Source organism: Prinia subflava, chromosome 16, assembly GCF_021018805.1.
Source record: "Prinia subflava isolate CZ2003 ecotype Zambia chromosome 16, Cam_Psub_1.2, whole genome shotgun sequence".
Classification (NCBI taxonomy): domain Eukaryota; kingdom Metazoa; phylum Chordata; class Aves; order Passeriformes; family Cisticolidae; genus Prinia; species Prinia subflava.
In genome coordinates, this window is record NC_086262.1 from 18,044,732 (window position 1) to 18,072,466 (window position 27,735).

The following is a 27,735-nucleotide window of genomic DNA, read 5'->3' on the forward strand; positions in this document are numbered from 1 at the left end:
GCCCCGGCCCCGGCCCCGCCTCAGCCCCGGCCCCGCCTCAGCCCCGGCCCCGCCTCAGCCCCGGCCCCGCCTCAGCCTCGGCCCCCTCCTCAGCCCCGGCCCCGCCACAGCCCCGGCCCCGCCTCAGCCCCGGCCCCGCCTCGGCCCCGGCCCCGCCTCGGCCCCGGCCCCTCCTCAGCCCGGACCCCTCCTCAGCCCCGGCCCCGCCTCAGCCCCGGCCCCGCCTCAGCCCCGGCCCCGCCTCAGCCTCGGCCCCCTCCTCAGCCCCGGCCCCGCCTCAGCCCCGGCCCCGCCTCAGCCCCGGCCCCGCCTCAGCCCCGGCCCCGCCTCAGCCCCGGCCCCGCCTCAGCCCGGACCCTTCCTCAGCCCCGGCCCCGCCTCAGCCCCGGCCCCGCCTCAGCCCCGGCCCCGCCTCAGCCCCGGCCCCGCCTCGGCCCCGGCCCCGCCTCAGCCCGGACCCCTCCTCGGCCCCGGCCCCGCCTCAGCCCGGACCCTTCCTCAGCCCCGGCCCCGCCTCAGCCCGGACCCCTCATCAGCCCCGGCCCTGCCTCAGCCCCGGCCCCGGCCCCGCCTCGGCCCCGGCCCCGCATCAGCCCCGGCCCCGCCTCAGCCCCGGCCCCGCCTCAGCCCGGACCCCTCCTCAGCCCGGGCTCCGCCTCAGCCCCGGCCCCGGGCCCAGCTGAAAGCAGCGAGCGGGGTTTTCTATTCCAAACGGCGGCAGGAGCCTTCAAGAGCTCCTACACCGTGCGCCGCGAGCTCCAGAAAGGCAGCAGCTTGCTCTTGTGTTTTGGTTTCTGCACAGGCCTGGCAAACAGCAATAAATTAACCCTTGGCTCCCGCTGGGACCACTAGGTGCCCTCCCTTTTCCTAGTGATCATGCCGGGACGTCGCTCGCTCTTTAATCGATGTACTCCCCACACCAATGTACTTCCCCATCCCTTTCAGTGTCACAACCCCCCGCGCCCCAGCATCTGCCTCCGTGGCTGAGCTTGAACGTGATTCCTCCGAACAGACTTCAGTGATGCTGAATATCTCCATGAGTGTAAAGTGGTATTTTTTTTTTAAAAATGCTGTTTTATTTTTTATACAAACTAAAACACCAGAGGTCATTGAATCCTATATTAAATACATAAATTAAAAAATAACCATTCATAAAACTTTACATACAATAAGGATTCTCTCCTACACGTTAATACATATAGTACAGATACATGTCCAGTGTTTATCAAAGGGTCATTCTGCCAAGTCATTTACAGTTTTGTTCTGGAATAGACACCAAAAAAATCTGGAACAAAAAGTATATATAAAACCACGAAGGTGCTGATGTGAGAGAGGGCAGGGGAAGAGAAAACCCTTTGGATCACCAGCAGCTGTGTTTGTTCTCTTAGCCCTGCTCATGTCAGGAGAGCCTGGCCTGGGCAGTCCTTGTGGGGTGCCACAGAACTGAAAGCTTTGGGTTTCAGAGGATGTTTCCCACTGAGATGATAGTAGAGGGTTGGAAGATGAACACTACCCTAGAAAAACCTCTCTCCTTTGTCCTCCAGGCACATCAGTAAGAGATGATGGAGCTGTGAGCCAGGCTGGTAACACAGCAAGTACCATTTCCTTACTGCAACCCCAATTGCCTAAATTCATCTTATGTAACCAGGCCCTCATCTTAAGTGCTTAAAATTCAAAAAATAGTCTTCAAAATTTCCCAACTTGGTAACTGGGAAATAAAAGCAGCAAGTCAACGTGTGGTCAAGCTAATCTGTACTACCTTCTGTGGCTCACCTCCTACTTTGGCAGAATGGATAGCCTGGAGTGCTGCTACTCCTGAACAACTTTAAAGGGATGCATGGGAGGGATCCAGGGCTGTATTTGCTGTTCTCAAAGGCTGCAGTAAATTGATTTTAATTTTTCTTGTTGGTTTTGGGGAGGGGAGGTTGGCTGCAGTGACTAATCTGGGAAAGTTTCTCAATCCTTTGCTTCAATGAATGTCAGGAACAGCAGAAAGCCCAGCATTAACAGTCCAAGGACAGAGATGGGTCCAGAAAAAAGAATCAAAAAATCAGTTGCCCATGAGATGAAACTAAACCTGGAGGAGTGTACCAGCTCTGGCAGCTAAACAATCTTGATTCAGTTCCCCATGCCTAGATTGAAGTAATACTTTTGTAAGCTATAGCAATAATTTCTATATACAACAGGGAATAGATAAGTATATGCATATATATGTATATATATGTACATATACATATAGATACTTGTGTGTGTGTGTATATATATATATACACACACATTAATCTCATTTTGATCTAGCTGATAGCAGGAAGTTTGTATTAATGCATATCAAGTGTGTTTTAGGCATGGCATGTGTTATGCTGCAAGGAGAGTAAAGCAGTGGTGGTTCAGCTCCCTGGAGGGAAGAACAATCTTGGAAAAGTTTGCAGACGCAGGTCTGCTTTGGTCAGACTACCAGCCCCAATCCCACCCTAAGCCCTTGGAAATGAAATACCTGCATACATATGTATACAGGTATTATATAGGTATTGTATACAGGAGTAAGGACTGCAAATTAGATTTAAAAAATAAACTAAATAAGATAACATGGCTCAAGGAGTGTAAATTATGAAGCCTGCTACAAGACCAGCCAGGTATGTTGTGAAACTGTATTTGTATCTGTGCCATAAACCTTCTGTAAAATTGCCTGAAATAAACGTTTCTAGGACTTTTTTGGTTTTTTTTTTAAACCAAACCAGTGGTGGAAGTTATTGCACCATCACTGAAAAGAAGTGCTGCTCATTCTCCTGGCAAGAACTCAGTGCTTTAACTGACAGCCCTAACACTGCAGAAAGCAGCCTGAAGGTATGAAATTACCTGATGCTGCAACAGAGGAGAAAAGAGTGAGGTGGAAAGAAGGAATAACCAGAAAGCGCCCTCTTTGTAGCTAACACACTGTTAAGCTTCTCAGTGAACTCCAGCTCACAGGAGTGGGACCACTCTTCCAGGGTCTGAGTCCAGAGCTTGTGGAAAGCACCTGTACATTTGGGTCGACCTTATTCACAGAGTCTTCTGCTAGGGAAAAGGAATTTGAACAAAAAGCATGCAATGTGCCTGCAGCCAGGTAACATATCTACCTACAAGCATATTTCATAAAAAATGAACCAGCAAACACGCAGCTTGATGCCAGAACCCAGCAGACCTCTTGGCTGAACCAGTGTTTCAAGAGGATGTGGTCATTATATAATTTAAATTAATTATAAGGAGCAGGAAAAAAAATCACTTCCTAGTAACTTCTGCTCTTTGATGGAAGGCTTAACACTATCTTCTGGCACTCAAGAAATAAGGAAGTTAGCAGTCTTTGGGCAGAAACTTAGCCCAGAATTGTAATGCAGTTGGGCAAATGGACATCACTGATTAAAAGCTATTCTGGCCCAAAAAAAAGGTATCTGTGAGGGGCAGGCATCCTTGATACTAGAGGAAATTCCTCTCTCCTATGGCTAAGGAACTGCTTTTGATGTGCTAGGTTGCTCTGGCAAGTGACCTCACTGCTTTCTGCCTCAGCTGCTTTGCCTGTAAAAGCAACAGACAACCAAAGGAGTAGGTCTTTGAAAAAACACTTTACAAGCTTCTGATGTGCGTAAGATGTTGGTACATGTGATCCCTGCTTTGAAGGTGTAAGTAATGCACAAGCTGTATTCTGGCCCTTAATTTTCTAGTTTGTAGTACAGAAATCCATTTCTTCCAGCTAAAATTAAGGCTCCATTACCAAAGACAGAGCCTTGGAACCCCAAGTCTCAACAGGCAGGACTCCATTTCCTAGGAAATGAAACCAGAGGCACTGAGAAGTGCACTGTCAGTCCATCAGTGAGAAAGGGAGGGTGGGTGCAACTGGCTGCAATGCTTCCCTCGGCACAGAACCCTCACAGTGATTGCTGCAGGCATTATGCTCCTCAGAGATGTTTCTGAAAGAGTACTGGGATGCATGGACCTACATTTCTGACAGAGTACTATGACCTCAGGGAGGCACCATGGCTGGGTTCCATGCTTGGTGATTACAGAGGTAAGTAATGCTTCGTAATGAAAACTACTTCTAGTTACTTTTAAGAGTGGAAAAATCTAAACAGACTAGCAATACTTCTTACTTGTAATAAGGTCATGTTCACAAAGTTTTTCCCCATTTTTGGTCTATGTACCATTGATTAGGAAGCCAACTGACAAAGCCAATTGACAAGCTGAACCAAACCACTTTTTCCAAGCTGGGACAAAACAGTTGGAAGCTGATGCTTTGTGAATCATGTCACGTGGATAAGGGGATTAGCCTTCCTCCCTGCCCTCCAACATTTCTTTCTCAGAAGCTACTCTGTAGGTCCAATTCAGTGATCCTCAGTGGTTATTCTACAGTGAAACCAAGTAGAGTCATTATTATCTCAGTGGCAGTCTTTAAAGAGTATGGAAAGTGTCTGATAATAGACAGGCTGTTCGCCATGGAGGGATGGTGAAGAGAGGTAAGGCTTCAACTCCACTGGAAACCCTCCTTATGCCAGACACCCTCTTCTTCCATTCCTTGGCCAAGGCAGGTGGTGATGTGCTATGTTCTCAAGCACAAAACATGGACTTGTCCTGCCCGCCCTCCAATAACCCAGACTGTTTTTCTTCTTTCCTTTCTTCTTTCCACATTACAGCTGTCATTTGTTCCTGAGGTTAAAACCAAAGAGGGAGAGCAGGAGTTCCTGCAGTGAGAAAGCCACATACTTGAAATCAAGCACTTTGTTGCAAGCATCTCTTGAGTTTCTCCTACTCTGATCTGTTCATTTTTGATCCATTTGTCAGATGACAGGGTGACATTAAAATGATTGCCCTGCACAGCAGGAATAGGTTTTTCTATTGTAACTTTGGTTCCATGCCCAAGACACACTGACTTGATCCACTGAAAGTGGTTCCTTCCCTTTAAGTTCTTCCTAGGTGATGTAGGTTGTTATTTTTCTTCCCCTTTTATAATTTCAACATACGGGATTTCATTAGATGCAGCATATATCATAGCTTTAGACAGGAACTGTCACGTAACAAATTTTGAATGATGGCTTTAAAATACAAGGTGATTGCAGTCTTGGCTACAGGTTGTTCATTTTTATACTTTTGAAAATAGGTGTAAACAATATTCTCTTCATCGAGGGGTGGAAGCATTTGCCTTTATAAGGACATATCTGTGTGGTCGGTCACTCTAAAAGTTAAAAAAAAAAAAGAGAACACCTATATCAGATAAAATCTAAGTTAAGTTCCTCTACCTATCCCAACTTTGCCAAGATGCACTCTATCAGTCAGGAAGCTGAAAAGGTCAGTTCTTACAGCTATCAGTGTGAAACTGGTTTTGTCTGTACAAAAAGCATTTGTGAGAAATCTGTGTATTTTGCTAAATTTGTCCATTTAAACCCCACAAAGTGCAGCCCTGTGGTGCATAAAGGTCCCATGGGCATTTTCACATGAGCAGTATGCATATGTTTCAATGACTCTCGAACTAAAGCTGCCTAAAATTCATCCATAACAAGTGCCATGGTAGCAGGCAATATCCTTGCAATATCCAGTGTCAAAGCAAGCCTGGAATTTTGGCTAATGCAGAACTGAGGCAAACAGAAACTGCTGTTCTGAGAAAGCCTATCCTACCTATGGAAAAGAACTTTTCTTCTCAGGTTTGAGACCAGGAAAAAAAAGGTCATATTTTGCCTTTGTTATCTCAGCATTCAAGCCTACATAGTAAAATTCACTGGGTGCAAAATCCACACAGACCGCACTTCCTTATGTGATCACAAACAAGTGAATACGTATGTTCACAAGCACAGAGAAAATACAGTTAGGAAAATCCCACATATACAGGAATTAGAGATCTTCTGGTCTGGATACTGTATCTGCTGCACATGGTTTCCTTTATTTGCACATTCTTGTCCTTTGTTATTTCAGTATAACAGTGAATCCTGTGTTCACTGTGGGTGAGAAGGAAACCAGAAAATATCATCTGTAACCACACTGTGGGTTTCTCTCTGCTGGTTAAAAGATTGGTAAAGGATAAACCGCACCAAGGTATGAACAAAACCTAAGACTTCACACCATAAAGTGGCTCCCTAGGATGAGCTGGGCTTTTCACTTGTTTTGTCAGGGATCTGTTTGAAGTCTCTAATAAGGCTAAGACAGTTCACTTGTATCCAGTGGAAGTAAAGTAATGTTGCAATAGATATAGCATATTATATATATATGACAATACATATAGGTCAATAGTTGTAAGAAGAAATGCTGATGGCACACTCCCCATGCCATGCTCTCCTTTGCTGGATTAAATCACCTGGCTAGGCAGGTGTTTTTTAATGCAATTGGACAACACAAATCAATATTAGTTATTCTCTCCAATTCCATGTATTCCAGCCTCAGAAAATATGATTTTGCTAAAATCTGTCTCCACCTTGCCATTGCCATTCCCAAATTGCTTGTGTCTGGAGATTTTCCCTCAGGTATTGAGGGGAGAGGATCCCACAGAGGAAAATACAGGGGTGAAGGCAGGGGATGAGGAGCTTACCATTACCTTGTTTTTGAGGAACTGCTACAAGACTTGATGCTTTGCACCTGTGGAGTGACTGGCCTTGGTAAAACACTCTACAGATATCATGCGTGCTGTGATGCTGGGCCTGCTGCAGCTGTCTTTACAGTTCAAGGGAGTTCAAAGCAGTGCAGATCCTCTGGAAAAGCATTGAGTTTATATATCCCCCACACACACCTCACCCATAAGATGTTTCCACTTTCATAGTCAATGTCGATTCTCTAAATCACTGCATCTCCACCACTGTCATGGCTCCTTCCTCTGTCACTCAGCTCACCATAATCTATCTTGTTGATCCCTACCTGACGTTCATGAAGCCAAATATGTAAAAGCAGGATGGGAAAGGCAAAAGAATCCTTCATTTCCTGGGTGGTCCTAAGAGTGCCACAACTGCCTAGCAGGCTTTCTGGGGCTGTAAACCACATTTCAGCTCCTGCTGATGCTTCTCATCCTCTCTGTGAGGAACTGGACTCCTGTGTGCTCCAGGGACCAGCCACTATGGAGCAACAATGAATTCGATGAGTGAAACTCATCTTGGCATTGCAGTTAGAGCAGCCTTCCGGGGCTCAAGTGATCCCAAAGGGATTTACACCTGCTAAACCTTAGATGTTATGTAAAATGAGGAAAACCCATTGAAGGAGGTTGGGCCAGAATGGGGGGTGGAGAGTGGGGAGAGAAAGGGCATGGGGAGGGAAGTGAAGTCTTGACACAGTCCCTAAGGGACCCACGTAAATTCCCGTGCAATGACGTCAGTCAGTTGTGCAGCTGGGACGGTTGTGTCAGCCCTACAGACAGCACAGAAATGTTTACATTGTTTTGACTATTAGTCCTGTTCAAGGAACACAACAGCAAGGTGTGCATCAGCTTAGGGGAGAGCAAGAGCTGAATAGGACACAGCAGTCCATGGAAGCACAATGACTCTATGTGAAAAATAGCAAAACTCCTAGAACTAGGAAAAATACAGAGTTCTGACCTTAGGCATATCATTAGCTTTTCTCATCAGCCAATACCTGCCCTCAAATTAGGCCAAAAAGGCGTGTTATCAGCAAATGGTATTAGGAGATTAGACCTGGTAAAACTGGGATGTATAAGCTTCTCACCAATTCTGTAGCTGTAATAGAAGAGGCAAATACTCACTAGAGAACCAACACCATACCCACACTGGCGGAAAATGTAGGTGGCAAACTCTATATACAGAAAACTCTGAACTTATTGCCCAAGTTTTTCTCACATGCTGCACAATGGTTCTAGTTGTGATAAGAACTGAAAAAGGACAACAGTACAGGCAAATAGAAAAAAATTACGTAGACAGGTTCTTGCAGATGTCACTACCACTTCTTGTGATTTTTTTTAAATCCAAGAATTCTTTTTATTTGGTATCTCCCTCTCGCTTGACTGCTTATTCTGGACTCATGATTCTGTGGTACAGCAAAAGACACAGTCATATAATGTTATTTGCTACTACTGTGTACTGTGAAAACCTTGGCTTCTTAAACCTATTCTGTCCATAATTTGCTGCTTCAGAAGAATTTCTGGTGTTTTTTCTCCATTATGAATATGCAAGAAACTGCAAAGTCAAACTTTCACCAGTCACAGCCACTTAAAACATCTCACAGCCATACCATGCTGGACCATGGTTCTCAGAAATCCTGCAGTAGGAACACAATTAATTATGCAGTCATAACTTAATGTGTTTCATGATCCCTGGATCAAGGCAGTATGTTTTAAACAGCAGCAACTTAATAGTGATATTGACTGTTGTTTACAAGAGCTGGGATCTCTGATCTGTCCACATTTCTCCTAATACTTCCCTATGGGTGGCTCCTCATTCAAGCCAGCCTCTATGTATATTGCTCCTTCAGCCCATTCATTTTGAGGTCTGGCCAAACAAGATGCAGTGGATTCCAGCTGATGTGGATAATTCTGAGAGTTGTCTCTGCATCAGCACAAAACTGCAAATGAAAGCTTTGATCTAGCTGAAATGAAACACAAAGTAGTGGCTCTTCCTTAAAGGGAAAAGGAAAACCCACCAAACTGGACCCATGCCACTTAATTATAATCAATACCTTGAATTGTATCTGAAAACTAAGAATGACTTGATACAAATGGTGGAAGGGAAGAACATCTTTCACACAACTGTATTTCAGTTTGTCTCAAGTGCAGAGTGGAGGAATTATTCATTGACACAGCTGAAGCCAGAGCCAAGAGAGTGAGAGATTTAATGATATGGGTCTGTCCCCAAATCAGGAAATTATGCTCTGTCATTACAAGTTCTTGAGGCTTTAACATTATGTTTTCTAGGCTATGTTCTACTTTTGTTATCCTGGATCAAAAGAAAAGTTGTCCTAGCCCAGCATCCTTGTTCCAGAAGTGGATAGCCACAGAGAAAAATGGAACCATTATACTTCTCTGATTTATTTCCCCATTACTTTCTGAACTCTGCACTTTCAGATGCTAAACATACTGTGACAGACTTCTTTACAACCTGTATCCTGAACTACAATTTTTTGTTTATCTCAAGCTTATCACACAGTAACTGTCTGTATTAGAATAATAGCAAGCTGTCTGTCCATACAGTCTATGACAAATTTTTTATATCTCTCCAATACCTCCTCCAATCAGTGTCACTTCCTGAGCCAGAACCAGAAAAATCCTTCCATTTCTCTGTCTCTCAGCAGCTGATCATTCTTCCTTGCCCTTCTTTGTATTTTTCCTGCGGCTGGACACAGAGCTCTACCTGTTTTAAAATCTTTCATGAGTATTAGTTCAGAGTGTGCTTACAGTTGAGGTTATTTTAACTGTTTTCCATCTGCATCCCTTTGCAAACACCAACACTGAATTTCCCTTGCAATCCCCTTAGCTTTTTGACACTGTGAAATTCCTCATTAGCTTTTATTTTTACAATTATGAATAGCACAACATCACCAGCAACTCAGCAGTATGACAACCCCCTACTGTGAACTATTACAAATTAACAACAACCTGCTGTATTCGCTGACTCCAAACATCCACAAGAACACACAAGGATGTGATCCTCCACTCTGTGCAAGAAGTGCTAGCTTTGAGGAAATAAATAAAACAGTCTTACCTTTCCAAGAGGCACATTGACATCAAGGCCAAAGAATAAAGGCAAGAGAGAAGAACAAGAATAGAAATAGAAACTGCAGAAGAAAAATAATACTGTGTAAAAATGAAAGGTAATGGCATTGCAAACATCAGAATTATTTTTGCACTCTGTAGAATACTTATTCATTCAGAAAACACTGTTATTTCCCTCATTACATCCGTAAGTACCACACCACCTCCCAGGCTTAGAAAACAGATCCCAATAATTTTGGTGATGGATTACAATTGGCACCATATTGAAAGGCTTAGGTGTAACTGTCACATCATGATACCCCATGGGTTGACAAGTCAAAGCTGGATATCAAAAATTGCATGTGCAGTATTTTTAAGTGTGTTAAGTAACAGTGGCTGCAATCCATGCTAGAAATAGCCTGGATATATAAATATATATAGGTAGGTTTATAGGTACATACAACGCATACACATCTCAAACACACACCATTACAGGTTTAATAATGTAATGCAGTATTTTAAGATTAAAGTCTGTATCTAGTGACAGAAACTGAAAAGAAAGGACAGTAGACCATCACCAACAGGTGCAGCTGACTGAGCAGAACAGAAAGGTCATACAGTTCAAGAGAACTGGATCACTACTTTCAAAACAAAGTTCATCAGTGTGCTTCAGAAGCGTAACAGAACCAACCTTTTCCTCCAGATCCTTAATTTGTCTCTTTTGGATGTCAGTTTTATCTTCTAAATCTCGGATCCTCTGGAAATCAGAAAATAAAGCATCTACACTAAATTCTCAGTAAATCTGTCCCAGTGAATATATAGCTTAATGTTCCAAGTGCCAAAAGCCTAGGAATAAACAAATCAATTTCTGTGGCAGGGATAACCTTGTGTCATACCATGACTCCATCCACTTATCCTGCCAAACCACAGCTTTACTATGTCTGCAACTGCTCCAATATGATCCTGCATTTATGTAACTGGATTCTTAAATGCTGGAAATTTGTATCAATGCGTGATAATTAGTATCAATGTGATTAATCTATTTATTAATCCTGTGTTAAACAAGTGTAAGATCATGGTTCTAATCTTTAGAATTCTATCATGATTCATTAAGCTTTCTCACAGTTGGATGTGTTGAAAGAGGATTAAAGTATTATTATTAGGTCCAAAATGATAAATGTATACAATACTAGGAATGAATACTATTGATTCTGTGGTGAGTGACATATATAACTCATAGACAAGGTGCGTATTTTCACCAGAGCTAGGTGCTTTAAAGAAATTACACAGCATGACTTAATCTTTTGCCTGCTTGGGAGGAGAGATCCTCCAGAACAGAACTTCTAAGTACAAAAAAATGAGGCCTTGAATCTCAGTTTCTTTTTTTAATTAAGTCACATCATAAAACAGCTGTCCAGCAAATAGCAAAAATCCAAAGAGGCAAAGCAGGAGGCACCTGAAGGCCCAAGCACCTGGAGAACCAAGTCACAGGTGACTTGTGACTGTCTTCCTAAATGTCTGGAGATGACTAGCTTATGGCAGCTTTCAAATGCTATGGAATCACAGAATGAGTCAGGTTGGAAGGGACCACAGCAATTCACCTGGTCCCACCTCCCTGCTCAAGCAGAGTCATCCTACAGCACATGGCACAGGATGGCATCCAGATGGCCTCAGAGTATCTCCAGTGAGGGAAACTCCACACCCTCCTTTGGCTGATCTGTTCAGTGCTCGGTTACTCGTGCAATGAAGAAATTCTTTTTCATGTTCAGATGGAACCTCTCATGCAACAGTTTCTGCCCACAGCCTCCTGTCCTATTGCTTGGCTACCTCCTCCTTCCTTTGCCTCTCAGCCACTTCCAGCTGAGGCTGGCTCAGAGTCATTCTGAGAAGCCAGAACTGCTGTGGCAGTGTCCCTCAGGGCAGCTGTCATGCTTAAAATCAAGAAACTTCTTATGCAGCACAGGCCTGACAAACAAAAGGTAAGGGTGGTCTCAAGTGCTCAACTCAGGATTAGGCAAGACTGCGAGAACTGAGCCTTCCCGTGAACCAAACCTCCCTAACCACTGGGGATGTGCTTCTTCTCTTACTCTCATAAACATCTGAGTCAGATCTGTTTCATGGTGCAGCTTTCACGTCTTTCAATGTGCTATGTCAGTTTGCCATTTTGCTCTGGGACCTTCCATCTTGCAGAGCAGCAAACATCACTCTTTGAAGGTGAAATGCAGTACCTTATCTCAACAGCAAAAAGCACAAATGCCCACTTGAGAGGGACAAGTAGTACCTGGAAAAACAGACAGCTCTCCTGTGTCATACAAGCCAGCAGTATTTACTCCATTTCTCTTGTGCCCAGTCCAGTAACTAGGGATGAGCATTTTTATTACGAAGGTAAAACCATGCAGACAGAATTCTGGACAACTTTAGGCTAGAATTTTAAAACTCAAAATATGCCAAAACTATCTTGCACCAGCTAGCATCACATGTGCTTGCATGCACAGAAAAGACAAAGTATGAGACAAGTCAAAAAGCTAGATGCCAGGCTTCCTCATGGCCTGGAGCATGCCTAGATCTGAGCTCAGATTGTGTTCTTACACAGAAGGGCTGAATAGATACCACATGTGTGTGGTTCCTTCTTACCTGATGAGCCTGCTGGAGCAGCTCCATCCTCTCTTGAAGAATCTGGCAATCATATTCTCTGCTTTTCCTCAGCATCTGACGTCTTAGCTTTTCTACTGCTGTCCGCAGCTCTTCCTGCTGTTTTTCAGTGAGTAGTTCCCCAAACTTTATCACTGTTTCTTGCTGCAAAGCATTGTACAAGGTGGCTTCAAGCTCCTGGATCCTCTGGTTGATGCAATACCAAAAGTCAATTAGAGATGAAACATGGTTTAAACCACACTGGGAACTGGGGGATTGGTGGCAGATTCAGGCCCCTGCATGAGAGGCAGTTCCTTTTGCTCAAGTGCACAAAACTGTGAAAAACTGAACTCAGAAAATGGTTCCATGTTCTGAAAAAATGAAAGAAACTTCTATTTTTAAAATATTTTAATATTAATTTTCACTGAAATCCTTTACTTTTACTCATTTTTATGGAGAGAGAGGGGCATAGAATTTTCAAATCTGAAGTGTGAATTATTTCACCAACTCTAAAGCTTCCACCTATTGCTCTAAAAATCTCCAGCTGGACAAGCTGACATTAATGAGCAATATCTACTTTAAACTGACAAGAGTTTCAGACTTCAGGAGATGTGCCTTTTTATGACGTGAAAAGGCAAGATATTGTGTTGAAGCTGTGCAGATTGCATGCTAGCACATTAGAAGAATGAGGAAAGAAAAAATTTAAAAAACACCAGTACTAACAAAAAAGCAAAAACCTCTCCTCCTGATTCAACAAGAGTCTGTGTTATTGCAGAGCTGCCCAGAATGTGCTGCAGAATTTGCTTTGTACATACCATGTATGCTTGATCAAGAGCTTGCTTCCTGTAGTCTAACTCTTCCTCCAAATAACCTTTTATTTTGCAAAATTGTTCCTACAATGAAGGATAATTTGGACAGAAAAAAAATTAGTTACTCCAAATACTTTAGGAAGTTTTATCAGATCATTTACGGATATCTAATTCTGCAGGATGAGGAGGCTGGGTTACGACTGATGCTCAGCAGAGTTATTAATTCTGACTCAGCTAGAAAAGAAGGAAGGGGAAATAGCTGTAGATTGCTCTTGGATGTAAATACATCCGATCTACATGGAACTAAATCCACCCTCTCTGTTGGCTGCAGTGGCATTGCTTGGCATTTCAGTAGTGAAATTTACAGCGTTCTGTGTGATTTTTCTGAAGACACTTCCTCTGGCATCAGGAATTACTCTTTTTGTGCCTTCTCTTATTTTGGAAGAGGTGTAAAAGTGGACTAAACTAAAGGAATTAACTAGACAGTCACATTCCTTGGGTTAGCTGCTGTGCTTTAACTTATCAGTCCACCTTAAGCTGAACAGACTTAAGTGCAGACCTACCACAGGAACAAAACACAAGCCACTACAGCCACTGTCTAATTCTTGTAGCTATGCTTGCTCATCTTGTACGCTACTGCCAGTAACCAGAATAAGAACAGGGTAAGGTAGTAACTTTAGTTAGTATGTAATGAAAGCAAACAGTGTTATTATTCAGTTGAATCATTTCTCACATGCTGGTCCAGAATAAAATGCAATACAGCAGCTGATGTTTAGGCTGTGAATCTTATGAGACAAATAATGCATGCATCTCTGAAAATAATTGAGAAACCTTTGAACCCTCTGTACTTATTAATAAACAGTCATCCTCATGGAAAGAGAGAGGAATTTTTAAAATTTTTACTATTTCTGTTACTGTTATTCTGCTGTTGCATGTGAACTGGACCAGGAACAATTTTATGGATTCACCAATAATCAGAGAAATGCTGCATAGTTCATTTGCCAATCGACTTTCCTAGTTATTTTTTGGCACATCAAGTAAGTGTGACACAATTAGTATCCTAAAAGGTGTAATAAGGAAAGTTTTCTTACCATATCACTTTCCAGTTCCATCATCTTCTGGTGCAGAGCAGCTTCAGCTCCCTCAATCTGCTGGATCCACTGGAAAGAAGACAATGAGACCTGTAACCTGCTGTGTTTTCTAGCACACAAGCAGTGGCAAGTGGGATATTTACAGCATCTGGTTAGTCTGTTTTTAGCAGCCTTTTGCTAGTGCTGGGCTCATCTTGCGGCTGTTTGTGACAGAGGTAGCCATGATGTGTGCAGGTAGCACTTGGCAGGGAAGCAGCAAGAGGATTACCACTGCTGGGTCACCAGAAGATAGAAAAGCATGTGCCCTTGGATGGACAAGGAACCCATTTCACCCCACGGATAAAGGCCCACAACAGGCTTATAGTATCTCAAAAATAGCTTAGTTGCCTTTATGGCAGTTCTGTTTGCAAAGGAGGCATTGCTACACAGAGTCCTTGGAAGCTATCACGTTGAAAAAACTGTGTGCTACATTTAAGCCCTAGAAAGCAATTTCAACCAACCTCCACTTTCTTAATTTTTGAAACACGGAGTGTAGAGACATACTTTCAGTGAAATTTTAGCACAAAGACCCCTTTGGAAGTCTTAGAAATCTCAAGACTGTAAATCCCAAACTTCATCTAATTACAGCTTAAATTTCTGATGATTTCTCATTCAGATTTCAATTTCAAGTTTTGTTTCATATTATTTTTGTATTTGTAGTTTTTCTACTGCCCAGCTTGGGCCACCTCAGTTTGATTTTTTTGCTGCTTCAGCAAGGTGTTTGGGACTGTGCTGGCAGAGTTTATCTTATTTGAGGAATAAAACAACACTAGAAAGTTTAACAATATTGATGACAACAGGGCATAAAATGTGTTATATGAAGCTTTAGATAATACGTGAGAAAAGCAAGCACACCAATTTACCTTTTCTGCCAAGGACAATACCGTGGAAGCCTGAATTATGGCCACTTGTTCTTCATTCCTTAAATTCTGTGAAGAGAAAGACAGGAAAGAGGAAAATTGGCAGCAGTTTCCTGCATGAATAAAGACAATCCAGCCTACAAACCAGGTCCACAGTTTTCAGAGGATCTCTGTAGTACTGAGTATTCGGTTTCCATTGAAATATTCAGAGTCTGTTAACATATTAAGAAGACCACTGCTTTTACCTTTCTACATGATATGGATTAACTGTATTGTTCATTCCATTACACCTTAAGAGAAACATAAACTAAAATTAGGCCCATTTGTCTTCATGCTAGTTTTACAAAGCTGAATTTCCATTAAAGCTTTTGTAAAAATGGTGCTGATTTCTATCAGCATGTGAACAGACAATAATGATCCTTTGTTTTTATTTCTTATAAACTTTTTAAAGATATATCTAATGTTGTCCAGAGATACAGGATCTCTTTTACATGGGCAGCTATGTGCTCTTAGCCACAGGGAATTTGATAATTCTTGCCTATTTATGAAACTGTTAAAAAGAATCCTAGTCCTGATGAAGAGTGGTTTACTCAGACTGCCAAATTCATTCATGTGTTTGCCTGAGCAAATGGGGTGCAGCCAGTCCCAAATATTAGTAGTCTTTGGACATTCTTCCCAGTCTGCTAAACCGTACATAACAGATGCATAATTTAGCAAGTATCTTAGGAAACAGTCATAATTACACATATCACTCACTGCATGGTACAAAATGCAGCTTGTAAAGAGAAAATATTTCCCATTTCAACTTACCCCATTATCACCTAGGATGTCTAACTGCTTTATAAGGTCTGGGATGCTGACATCCTGCAAAGAAAGAGTAAAGTAAAGGCATGGCATGCACCTTTTATCAAGGCTGCAATATCCATCTATCCTATGAACCACATGGAAGTCATCCATTTTGTTTTATCATGGAAATACATCACACATTGATTTCAGTGACCTTTCAACCAGATTTTATCCTTATGGTGAGACTTTTGAGTCTAATTGAACTGTGTCTGTCACTACACTCTTACACTAGACTCAATTTAAATACCTGAAGTTGAGTGGAATTATTTGTAATGGATTATATGGGCAGCACCCACCACTCCTGTAGGGAGAAGCATTGCTTTATACAACTGACCTACCTTAACACCTTCCTTCATGCAGTAGATCTGTAGAGCACTCACACCATCTGAGAATGGGTGAATCTGGAGATTAAACGGTGGGGACCGTCTCTCTCTTTCCTGCAAATAAATTGAAAATATGCTAGAGTATCTATCAGAATGAAGGAGATGCATACAGAAAATGCCATAGCTGCTGTTTGTATCATGCTTGACTCGCAAACCCCAGCTCATTTTACAAGCTAAGGAAAGAAACATCTAGACCTAGTCTGAAAAAGTGAACCAAGTGGGACAAGATCCTAAACTCAAAGTAACCATTTAACAGGAGGTTATTTATGTCAATTATAAAATTATGTGAATTTGCAAACTGGCTGTGGAAAGGCTGTCACCTAGTTAAGAGCCAAGTGATTTGCTTTATGAAGTACTGAACAACTATACTCCCTTTACAAGCAGGTGCTTGACTTTAGACTATTGGGAGGCTCAGATTACACATTTTCCTCATCCCAGTATGCTGTACATTCTAACACCTGTGGAAAACAACACATTCAAAAAAACTGACCAACTGGGCCAAATTCATTATTCTGTTTTACTGCTGTAACACTTGCACAAACCCTTGATAAAGCTGGTGCCCAGTGCAAGTGCAGTCATTTAATTTTCTACCAGCCCCACTGCAAGCAGCGCATCCATCACCTCCAGTTCAAGGTTGCGGAACTCCAGCAGCTCGTTCTGGTCTCGTGCATCCTGCAGCTCCTGTTGCAGACGGTTGTTTTCAGCTTCCGTTTTCTCTATCTAACAGACATGTTAAATCATGACTTGTGTGACTGTTACAAGAATCAGGAAGTATTTGGTGAGTAGCAGTTGAGGCAGCATACCTCATAGGCAATATCTAAACCCTTAAGATGTCTCATAGGATCCAGACAACCCTTCAAAGTGAACATGCAAACCTTTCGAATGTACCTTGTCTAACAGTTCTTGGTTCCTCTTAATGAAAAGCTGCTTGTCTTCCACCCAGTGTGAGTCCTGTTGGATGAAGCAGTAGTATTACAGAACAATCAAATTCCATGAGGCTGGGAACATTTATTGAAAACTGGAGCCACAATATTCAGGCTTTAACATCCTATAGGAACAACCTGTCTTTTACAGCACAGTATTTCAAATTTACCAAGATGTGGCAAGGCTTCTGAACTTGTCAGATCTGCCTGTTTACTGACTGGCAACACTACATCTCATGGAAGTTTACACTGAAATTGTGTTAGCTATTTTGTAAGCAGAGCAGGTAAGATACAACACAGCAAAAAAAAACCCACACAAGAATTACTTACTTGCCCTTTCTGAGCCAAAGTTTTCTCCAGATCTTCTATTTTGGCTTTATACCTCTGGACCTCAGCTTGAAGTTGCTCCTGAGCCTGTGGAAGTCAGGCATCACATTAAAGAGTAACAAAACCAGCAATGTGAATGGTATTAAAAGGAAACCAAAACCAACACAGCCTGGGTTCATGTTGTCAATTCCACAGAGTGAGCAACCGTTAGAAAGATTCTGACTCAGTGATGTTTTGTGCCACCCCTTAGACTGGCACACAGACCACACAAGGGAACAGAGTGGTGGATCAGACCCAATTCCACACCCAAGACTGTTCCACCATGGATTGCATCAGACCAGCAAAACACAAGCTCAGGTATTTGGGGTGCCCTTCTCAAAGACCCTAATAAAGGGCAATCCCTTAATTACAAAAAAAGTGCTTAGTAGATCAGAGTGGCAATATGTAGTGGGAAGAGGCAATTTTAACTGCCAGGGAGGTTTTCAAGAGCTGACTCGACTAAGTACTAAACAAACTGATATGATCTCAGAGCTGACTGCTTTGAGCAGGAATTTGGGCTGGAGACTGCCTGAGGTGACCTCCAGCCTGAATGATTCTATAATTTTATTAGAGGGACAACATTTTTAGCCTTGGAAGGTTAACTGTAGCCTGTATCTCATTAAAATTTGAATGTAATTTGCATTTATTTGTTAGAAACATTGAGATGTTCTTAAAGTGGGTGCAATGTGTGCCTTTGTGAAAACTTACAGGCCTTCATTTGCCTTTAAAATGCAACGACATCACATCCAGGCAAATGATAAGAAAACCCTTGTGTCAGGCTGCAGAGTTGTCTGCTTTGGCATGCCTGCCCGACCGCAGGTTCAGGTAGAGGACAGCTTCCTGTAAACTGAATGATTGTGTCCATTCTTAACAGTAGCTCTCTTTAAAAATGCGCTCAGTAAACAAGTGAACAGACATTTCTCAGTGTTATGGATGCTGTATGTAGCTCCATTCCACTGCATGTCCCTTTGAGGGGCTTCTTGTCCTGACAGCAAGGAAATATTATTACTCTCAAACTAATACTGACCCTGGCTTCTCTTTCAGCATCTATGACCCCTCCTGTCTGTTCCTGGAGCAGGGCATACGCCCTCTGCAGGGCCTGGTACTCCTTTGTCAGTTGTCGAAACCGCAGCTCTGACTCTTCTGCAGCTAAGCCCTGAAGAATAAGAAGAGACATATATAAGCCACAGAGAAGAAGAGATCAGTGTCTGTCTCTTCCCCTTCCCCCATGATGAAGCTGTAGACTGCAATGAGGTCTCCCCTCAGTCTCTTCTCCAGGCTGAGTAGACCAAGTGATCCCAGTTGCTCCTCATATTAGCTTCCCCTGAAAGCCCTTTACCATTATTGTTGCTCTCCTTTGAACACTCTATAACAATTTAATATTTTTCTTATATTGTAGCACCCAAAACTGCACATAATATTCAAGATGAGGCCACCGCAGAGCAAAGCAGGACAATGCCCTCCCTTGACTGGCTGGGCCCAAAGCCCCCCTGGACATGAGTGGCCCCACTGGCTGCCAGGGCACTGCTGACTCATATTCAACTTTCTGTCAGCCCCTGGGTCCCTTTCCAGGTGCTGCTTTCCAGCATCTCATTCCCCAGTCCATCTCTAGATCCAGGGTTGCCCCATCCCAGGTGCAGAATCTGGCACTTGTTGAATTTCATCTGGTTGGTGATGGCCCAGCCCTCTGATTAGTCGGAGGTCTCTCTACAGAGCCTCCCTGCCTTTGAGGGAGTCAAATAGCTCCTCCCTATTTTGTATCACCTCAGAACTTGCTCAGTATCCCTTCCAGTCCCGTGTCCAAGTAATTTATGATGAAACTGAAGAGCACGGGGTCTAAGACAGAGTCCTGCAAGACCCCACTAGCGACAGGTCACCAGTATGATGTCATCCCATTCACTACAACCCTTTAATATATCTTTAAGCTAAAAGAAATGTGATATGTTTATTTCCTTGAAAGGGGAGAGGAAAAAAAAAATCACCTCGAATTGCAGGGTAGTCATAGCTAGAGACTCTATGGACTAGATTGTGGAAAAAAAGTCTCTGAATAACCAAAATTAAGGTCAAACTTAAGAAGTACTTATAACTCAGTATGCACTATAAAAACCTAAGTGTTCTTGAGAGCCTGACCTCTTGTTCCAAAAGTCATCATCTCTTGAAAACCTGCAACTTGTCTGTGGAAAGAGCCAGATCTTACCTCATCCAGATCATCGTCTGGGGTTGCTGGTGTCCTGTCTGTTCTATACGAGGCCACAGAGGATGTTTCAGAGTCCATAGAATCATCATCATACCCAAAAACTGTATCCACCACATGTCTCTATAAAAAGGAACAACATGACTTCTGAACTCTCATGTAAACTTGTAGCATGTGTTCTGGAGAGGGGAAGAGGGGGGAGTTGCTAGTTATTTAAAAGGTGAGGTGTGAAAAATGAACAGTGGGCTACCCCTGCAATTGCCATCTTCAAACAAACTCAAAGGAAGCCAAATGAAGATCATGTCTTGTGCTGGTGGAGAATAAGTTTGTTGAATAATTTTTCTGAGTGTTTGTCTCAGTCTATTTGTAAAACATAATGTGAGCAGCAACATCCCAGAGGAAGTCTCTGCCCTTGCAGGAAGGCAGGAGAATCATTTGTTAACCACAAAGCTTTTCAGAAGACATCTATCAACATGCAGATTAGTATGCAAAGGTAACACCATAAGGAGCTGGAAACACATGTAGAATACGCGGCAGCCCTCCTTCTTCTCTCACAGACACTGCTGATACTTCTAATGTCTAGTGCTTCTCTTGCTGATATTGCTGTTGGACTACGTGAGTGAAAGCTATTCGAATACAAAATTAACGTGAAGGAACTTTTATTGCATCTTTCCAGGACTACAGTAACTGGCACACGTTACGAACAATTGCTCATGCTCCACAGTTTGGTTGTATGCATGACGCCTCACTATTGCCAATCTCGTGGCTGAATAAAATCAGATGAAAACTGTGAGATATGTCCTGTGAAGACACAGATGCTTCATCCTGCAGGCTTGATTTCAGGGTACACATCTGAGCATTTAAACACTTGGTTTATGGATAATTCTGAAGACAAATATATTAACAACCAAGATGCACTTCTTAGCAACATCTTTCATTTTGCTGACAGGCTAAAACCTTCTAAACCCAGAGTTTGAATCACACAAAAAACATGTACCAAAGATGTCAATTAGCTTTTGCATCTATCATAATTTTTGCTCATTGTGTTGTCACGTGAAGACAATTGCCATATTCTCCAGTGTTATAATCTCTGGTTTAGAAATAAAATTTACTGATTAAAATACTATTCAGTCCTTGTTGTGTCTGCTGTACACCAATTCATGACCCACATAAAAGCAGTGTAATGACACAGTTAGGATTTACTGGTCTGAAATTCCCACTGTGTAGACAGTGCTGCATTACTTTCACAGAACACAGCTGATGCACTGAGGGGTGTCCTTGGAGGACTGAGTGCAACCAAGCAACCAGTATTGCCACTTTTTGGAGGTGGGACGTAAAAGTTGCAAAGTCATGCTTCACATCTAGCTGATAAAGGAGCTGTGCGAACCACTTCTGACTACTTAGCTCTAAAATCGAAAATTATATCAGCTTTGGACTTAATTCAGGGTGATACAAAGGTTAGTCAAAGGCATGTGGAACTGAACAGGAGAGAATGACACAGTATCTCAGGCAGAAATTTCCACCTGAACAACAGAGATGCACAGGGATTCGTCTTTAGGCCATATGTGCTGTGAAAAACAGATCACAGAAAAAAAATAGGAAGGTCTCTGATAAGGTAAATACCTCTCAGCGTAACAGACCCTGAGACCAATACTCATAGAAACCAAATGGAAGGACAATTATTACTACTAAGGCAGAGTGCAGGGGAAGGACGACAGATGGGACAGGAGCCCAATTTTGCTGAAAATAAAATAGTTGCACATCCTTAACAGAATTTCAAAGTGGATTTAAAAAGCTCTCCCAAAGTAAAGAATTTATAAACCTGATCACTAAACCAGATTGTTATAATCCACAAAGACCTCTTTAATCAGATTGCTTAAGTGTGTTTTCCTACATAGCTTACTTGAATACTGTAAATGAGAAACAATTTTTCATCTTACCTTGATTGGTTTTGAGCTCCTTTTATGCTTTCTCCGACGAATGAGTTTCTCCCTGTCCTGGAAAGATTAAAAAGTTACTCTCTCTTCTCTTGTTTGCAGCTGTTAGATGGCCAAATATATATAAATAATAGAGGAAACAGAGGAAATAAATAATACAACTTCCAGAGGCACCCTCCATATGTTCCAACAGGCACCTGATTCCAAGTAGAAGGGAGAATTCATATCCAAATCTGCATGTGTGTGAGCTGAAAACCACCTGAAAACAGCCCTTGTGCATTTGCCTTGAGCAGTGGTCAAACAACAGGAACTGATGGATTGTCCTCTGAAGTCACTGGGAGGCCTGGTGCATGGGTTTGGGCACTGTACAAGGGACTGTCTGCCTTCCCTGATAAGGAGATGCTGCCTCTGTCCCAAAATCATTAAACGATGGGAGTGCTGATCTCACCATTCCTAGCATTCCTAGCAATAAAGTCTCAGACAAGACAATAGCCTGTTTTGGAATTTTTCTCCTTCTACTCAGTATCATCACGCAAAGTCTGCTGACAAAGGAATTGTCAGCATTAAATGACAGAAGAACTGGAAACCCACTGTCTAGCTGTACACGCTTTTCCAGCACACGATACTGTTGTGGCAGCCCTTTTGTTAGAGGGTAGAAATGAGCTGAGACATAGACTTCTTGTTTATCACAGCATGAAAAGGGGCCTGGTTATTCCTCTTTACAGCTGACTCCAACCATTCACTGACTCTGGCTGCAGCAAGCTCCTGCTGTAGGTTTCTCTTGCAGCCCCTGACCGCTGGCTGCATACATTAAACTAAACTATTACTGCATATATTAGTTTGCAGACTCTGACTGCATGCTTTTACCTAGCTAGACTATGACTGCATCTTCCAGCAAGAGGCTTTGACTGCAGACCCAGACTGACCTCACAGCAGTGACTCTCTCTCCCCAGGATCCTTCTTCCCCAGGATCCTCCATAACAATCCTCCCCCTACCAGCTAACCCACTCCTTTTTATCACACTTATCTTTATTGGATATAGCTGTGACTCATCAGGAGCGAGGCTGAATTGGGTAATTGACACAGCTGTTACTTATCAGGGGCAAGGTCACCTGTATTCTCTTCTCCACGATAGGCACTGTAGGCCAGCCTCTTGTTAAGGAAACTTTTTAAGCATGACAGTTATAATGGCAAAACACCTTGGCACAGCCTTGTCTTGTGAACATGTAGGCACCTTCCCAAGCTCCACAGTCCTTAGTCTGCATTCCTTTATGGAGCTCAATTCACAGTGTTATGCTTTGAGTTGTAGGGATTGATGCTCCACTACAAATTCAGTAAACTGCACACATCCACACCTACAGCTAAACATCTGTGGATGTTAAAAGCAGGTAAGGTATTAATGCTCAGACCTCTAGTTATGAGAAAAAATACTATGAGTGGTAAACAGTACACAGCAATCATTCCTAATTTCCTTGTGCTCTGGACATACCCTTGTTAACTCATCAATTATGTTCTGCTGTTCTATGACCTGAAGCTTTAAAAATTCCGTTTCTTGTTCCTCATTAGCCTGATCCAGGTCGTTGAGAGATCTTAATTTCTTTAGAGGAGGATGTGATGTTATTTTTTCTCTCTGTGGTAAGAAAAAAAGATAAAAGAGATAAAATAAGAATTCAGCAATTAAAAGGATGACCTTTCAGATGAAAACTAAACATCATCTTTCATTTAAGCTATACAGACCTTTAAATATGCTTCAGCTACACCATTTTTTATTAATGCCCATCAGCGCATGTTAACAATAAAGCAACACAGCAAGGCTGAGTTCTTCAACCTGAACAACAAAGATGTATCTATTTAGTTATCATGTGGCAATACAGCCTTTACAGCCCTTAAAGCTCACACACCACAGCTCTTCCTTGGCCATTCATCAAGATGCCCCCATATGTGGCAAATAGAGTTGAATCTGTCTAGTGGGTAGGCACATACTATCTACTCTCATGACTCCATATCCTCACTGACACTCAGGGCAGGACCATACACAGTGAGGCAATGGACATGCTTTACTCATGTGAAAGACATGCATCCAATCACACCCGGAGAAAGGCAAAAACTGTGGTAACAGATCTATTTTTACCACAGGTCAATATACTACCTGCTCCTGAGCATATGTGGGAAAGGAGATGGCTAAAACCTGTGAGAATTACTCTAGCACCCACAGCTTGTTAACTTTCATGATCTGGGCACCCACAGTGTGAAGAGCAGATGTCAGGGAGCTAACTTAGCACATATACGCTGTGTCCACAGACACGCACCGGTGGGGCTGCCCTCTGATGCCTAATGCATGCAGATTCCCGAGTCCTTTCTCCTTGTTGGGGTAGATCCCAAGGGACTGTGATATGCACTACCACAGCTGTGGAAGAATAAATCTGACCCATGACACCTTCAATAAGTTTATCTGTCTTCCAGGCACGGGCAAATTGCAGAGCCTTTAAGAGGATTAACTGTGTAACACTAAAGTCTTTTTTCTGTGGGACAAGAAAGTGAATCTGATCATCTCCACCTAATCAGCAGGAAAGCTGCTCCCATTGCAGGGCACTTAGCCTGCCTACGACAGTGGCTACTACAAGTCAGGGCAAGGTCCATGAACACCCTTAGCAAGGGAAGTCGTCTCAGTCTGCCAGCTTACATCTGGGAACCCAGAACATCCACCTCCTTCTTCATTAAATGCCAAAACAACATCAGTGCAATGTGTAGGAACATAGGGCCTGAAAGCAGACTGATAAGCAAGGCAACCCCATCTGAAGGATATACAGACTTAACTGCTTTCACCCCACTTCATATGGCCCTGACATGGGAAATATATAGCCCTAACCAAATTTAAACACCACCATTCTCCCTTTCCCATACCCACCTACCATGCGTATGTTTCATGGAAAGATTCCATGTGCTTAGTGCCATACCAGAAGTTATCAGTTCTAAAAAGAACGTGTACATGATGCAAGAACATCATTCTGGCTGAAAACATCACTCTTAACAGCTTCCTTTTTGAACTCCAGATGAAAAATAGCAGAGCAGGATGTGCCTTGATAACTTTTTTCTTCTTCCCTTTTTTTTCGAAACAATTGAAACTTAATATTCTAACTTTGAGAATAAAGACTGTGACTATGCATTCATGTAAATATATTGCCCATGTATGCATAATACACAATGTTATGATATGTAAATCTATAATATTACAGACCAAACCATGGCTGTATCTCAGCAATAGTACTACACATTACATACAATGCATATTCTCTATTTATATACATGATGCACTATGCAGATGTGGCCACCAACACATAGATCATCCAGTAATCCTCATTTTGCTCTTCAGTACCAACCATTTCTATATTTTCTTTAGTGACTGCTTTGAGTTTATCTTCCATGCGCTGCAAAGACTGCATAAGTTCATCATTTCTCTTCGTGAGGCACTTGTTCTTTTCCAGAAGAGGTTTACATTGTTTCTCAGTTTCTCGGACACGCTTCAACTGGATTGATAACAAATAATAATTGTCATAAGAGACACATGAATACTTGTAATTTGCAGTTTTGACATGTATTCTGCAATTATGACATAAAGAACATTGAAGCCAGCTAAACTGATATGAAAGGAGTGCATTAAGATTTCTAGCTCAGGAATTAAAAAAAAATCAAAAGTTGAATTTATCATCCTCATCCTTAAACAAAAGTTACGAATATAAGCAGGTTAAATACCCAGGGTCCTGATTCAACACACAGATATCACCACAGAGAAGAAAAACAGATAAAGGGATCAATTCACAGTTGTCAATTCTTCCTAGACTCAGTACTTAACTATTTTCAGCCTGGAAATACTGGACTATAGACCTTACAGACATTATTTAATTTACAACTTAGGTCTCACCGTGCACAAGGTAAGTCACCAAGCACATGCTGTGTGCTCAAGAGGAGGGAACAGAAGCATTCACACAGAATCCTACAAGCCTTAATGCCTCGACCTCCACTGTGATTTTGTACTCACATAGCTTCAATTAAATTTTTGTTTAATTCTAGGATGAAAAGTCCTCCTCAGCCTCCTAAGTGATGGGCCTGATGGATGGACAAGGCATATTCATCATCAGCCTTATCCTTGGATCCTCCTCCTCTCTGCCTCTCCCCACGGCTCTCAGCCCCCTCTGTCTGCCAGTGCAGGAGCTCACATACCAGCTCATTTCGTTCATCAACAAGCAGCGTGTTCCGGTCTTCCAGCTTCCGAATCGTGGCATTCAGCTCTGCTATCCTCTTCTGGTTTCTGCGCAAGTCCTGTGCAAGGGCAACAATGTCACACAGTTGATTCTCTTCAAAATACATGCTTGGGAAAAGAATCCTTAGAAAACACACACTGATCAACTTAAGCTGTCATCATCAACAAAGTATCTTTAAGGACTTTTACAGTACTGAATATGTTGGTAAATAAATATATATATATTAGGAGGAAGTATCTGGTTTGGGGGATACTTTAATTGAAAATTTTAAGCCATTTAAAAAACTTAAGAGAAAACAACCAAATAGATGATAATTTTTTATGACAGAGATGAAAAAGCTAAAATATTCTAATTTTTATTGCCTTTTCCAATAGATTGCTTCTATTTGCTGAGCCACTACCTCAGGTGAAAAATCAGGACAACTCTTTCTGTATCAATTACATTTACTTTCTTATTCCTCATTTTTATATAAGTAAATATCCTTTTATATAGGCATCGGTTGTGTAAACATTTTCCGTTTAGTCACATAATGGGTAACTTGCATGCTTTGTGAATGACACCCAAGGGCTGTCTGTGGGAAGACAGACAAAGAGGAGGACCTGCTAAGAGTCCCACAGATTCTCCACGCCCAGCCTTTTCCTTGCCCTGTTCATCCACCTAATTCTGTCTGGTTTTGAGGATGCATGTTATCCAGGTAGTTAGGTTCCTGGATGATTCTTTCCGAGGGGCACTGATCATTTAAGACGTGTTATATTTGTGAATAGAATGACTGATGAAAACCAGCAGTACAAAGCTCTGTCCAATTAGCATGCCCTCTGAAGGCTCTGTGGACATTAATTTGTCTGTCATGAATGAGCGGGAATGTTTCCTTAGGGCCTGAGAAGGTATGTCAGCAAGAAGCATACATCCACGCTCCTGTTTTACAGGGACTGGTAAAACGTGCATACAGGGCTGCTGCAGTGCTCCGAACCATCTCCAGCCCTTCCTGGGATCTCTCTCTTGGGGCTGCTCATGTTACATTCTGCCTCCTTCACCAAAAAGAGCTGTTCATCCAGAGCTTCCTTTTGCAGCTGCAGCTTCTGCACATAGCCTGTCTGTGTCTCCAGTTCTTTCTCCAATGAAAATATGATTCTGTCTTTAGCCTTGATCTCATCCATCTGAATGAAAGAAACAGAACAATATTACTGTGTGAAGACAACAGCATTTCTCCAATTTGTATTGTATGATTTACTTAAGAGCAGTCATCACTCCTCAGATATGCTCTACCATACTGTACCAGGCCTGTAAAACAACACAGTCTGAGCCATACCCATAATTTGGCACAGGAGTACATTCACAGAGAATTTTGGCAACACGGGACTACACCTCTAGGACGCAAACTGTGAATTGGGGGGTGGGTGTTATAATTTTTGACAGTTTAAATTCCATTTATTTTACTTAATTGTCAATTCCTGAATTCCAATTTTCAAGCTAAACTTTCTACCGTTACAAGCAGGTCTAGCTCTCCACATGACAATGTGTCCTGGTTCTGGCCAGGATAAGGTTAATTTTTGCAGTAGCCAGGGGACCCAGAGGTTATTCTATCTCATCCCATGTCATTGTCTGGGGATGGGGGAAAGGCTCCATTCTGGATGAGAGGAGCATGGCTGTGGTTAGGTCACAGCCTCCATGGTGAGCATTTTGCACATAAGTCACTCTCCTCTCTCATGTATATATTTCATTGCTCTTTTCTGTAAAGTGGTCTCACT

General features: G+C 42.4%; 1 protein-coding gene across 4 annotated transcripts in view; it reads right to left on the reverse strand.

Moving 5' to 3' along the window:
* Positions 1 to 633: 633 nt before the first annotated feature.
* Positions 634 to 27,735, reverse strand: part of JAKMIP2 (janus kinase and microtubule interacting protein 2) — a 42,609-nt gene continuing 15,507 nt past the window's right edge. Inside the window, exons 4-22 of one of the 4 annotated variants that reach the window (XR_010082444.1) lie at positions 26,935 to 27,144; positions 25,947 to 26,045; positions 25,106 to 25,252; positions 23,215 to 23,355; positions 21,729 to 21,785; positions 19,792 to 19,911; positions 18,622 to 18,750; positions 17,559 to 17,642; positions 17,194 to 17,256; positions 16,927 to 17,025; positions 16,261 to 16,359; positions 15,887 to 15,940; positions 15,080 to 15,145; positions 14,178 to 14,246; positions 13,093 to 13,170; positions 12,281 to 12,484; positions 10,338 to 10,403; positions 6,554 to 9,729; positions 636 to 5,203 (exon numbers count right to left, since the gene is read on the reverse strand). Coding sequence is in view for 3 of the 4 variants with exons in the window: in XM_063413502.1 (XP_063269572.1) it covers positions 9,679 to 9,729; positions 10,338 to 10,403; positions 12,281 to 12,484; positions 13,093 to 13,170; positions 14,178 to 14,246; positions 15,080 to 15,145; positions 15,887 to 15,940; positions 16,261 to 16,359; positions 16,927 to 17,025; positions 17,194 to 17,256; positions 17,559 to 17,642; positions 18,622 to 18,750; positions 19,792 to 19,911; positions 21,729 to 21,785; positions 23,215 to 23,355; positions 25,106 to 25,252; positions 25,947 to 26,045; positions 26,935 to 27,144 (1,836 nt within the window). In the remaining variant the exon portion in view is untranslated. Of the gene's footprint in view, positions 9,730 to 10,337; positions 10,404 to 12,280; positions 12,485 to 13,092; positions 13,171 to 14,177; positions 14,247 to 15,079; positions 15,146 to 15,886; positions 15,941 to 16,260; positions 16,360 to 16,926; positions 17,026 to 17,193; positions 17,257 to 17,558; positions 17,643 to 18,621; positions 18,751 to 19,791; positions 19,912 to 21,728; positions 21,786 to 23,214; positions 23,356 to 25,105; positions 25,253 to 25,946; positions 26,046 to 26,934; positions 27,145 to 27,735 lie in introns of all 4 variants that reach the window. The other 3 variants (XM_063413504.1, XM_063413503.1, XM_063413502.1) reach the window with 3 other exon arrangements.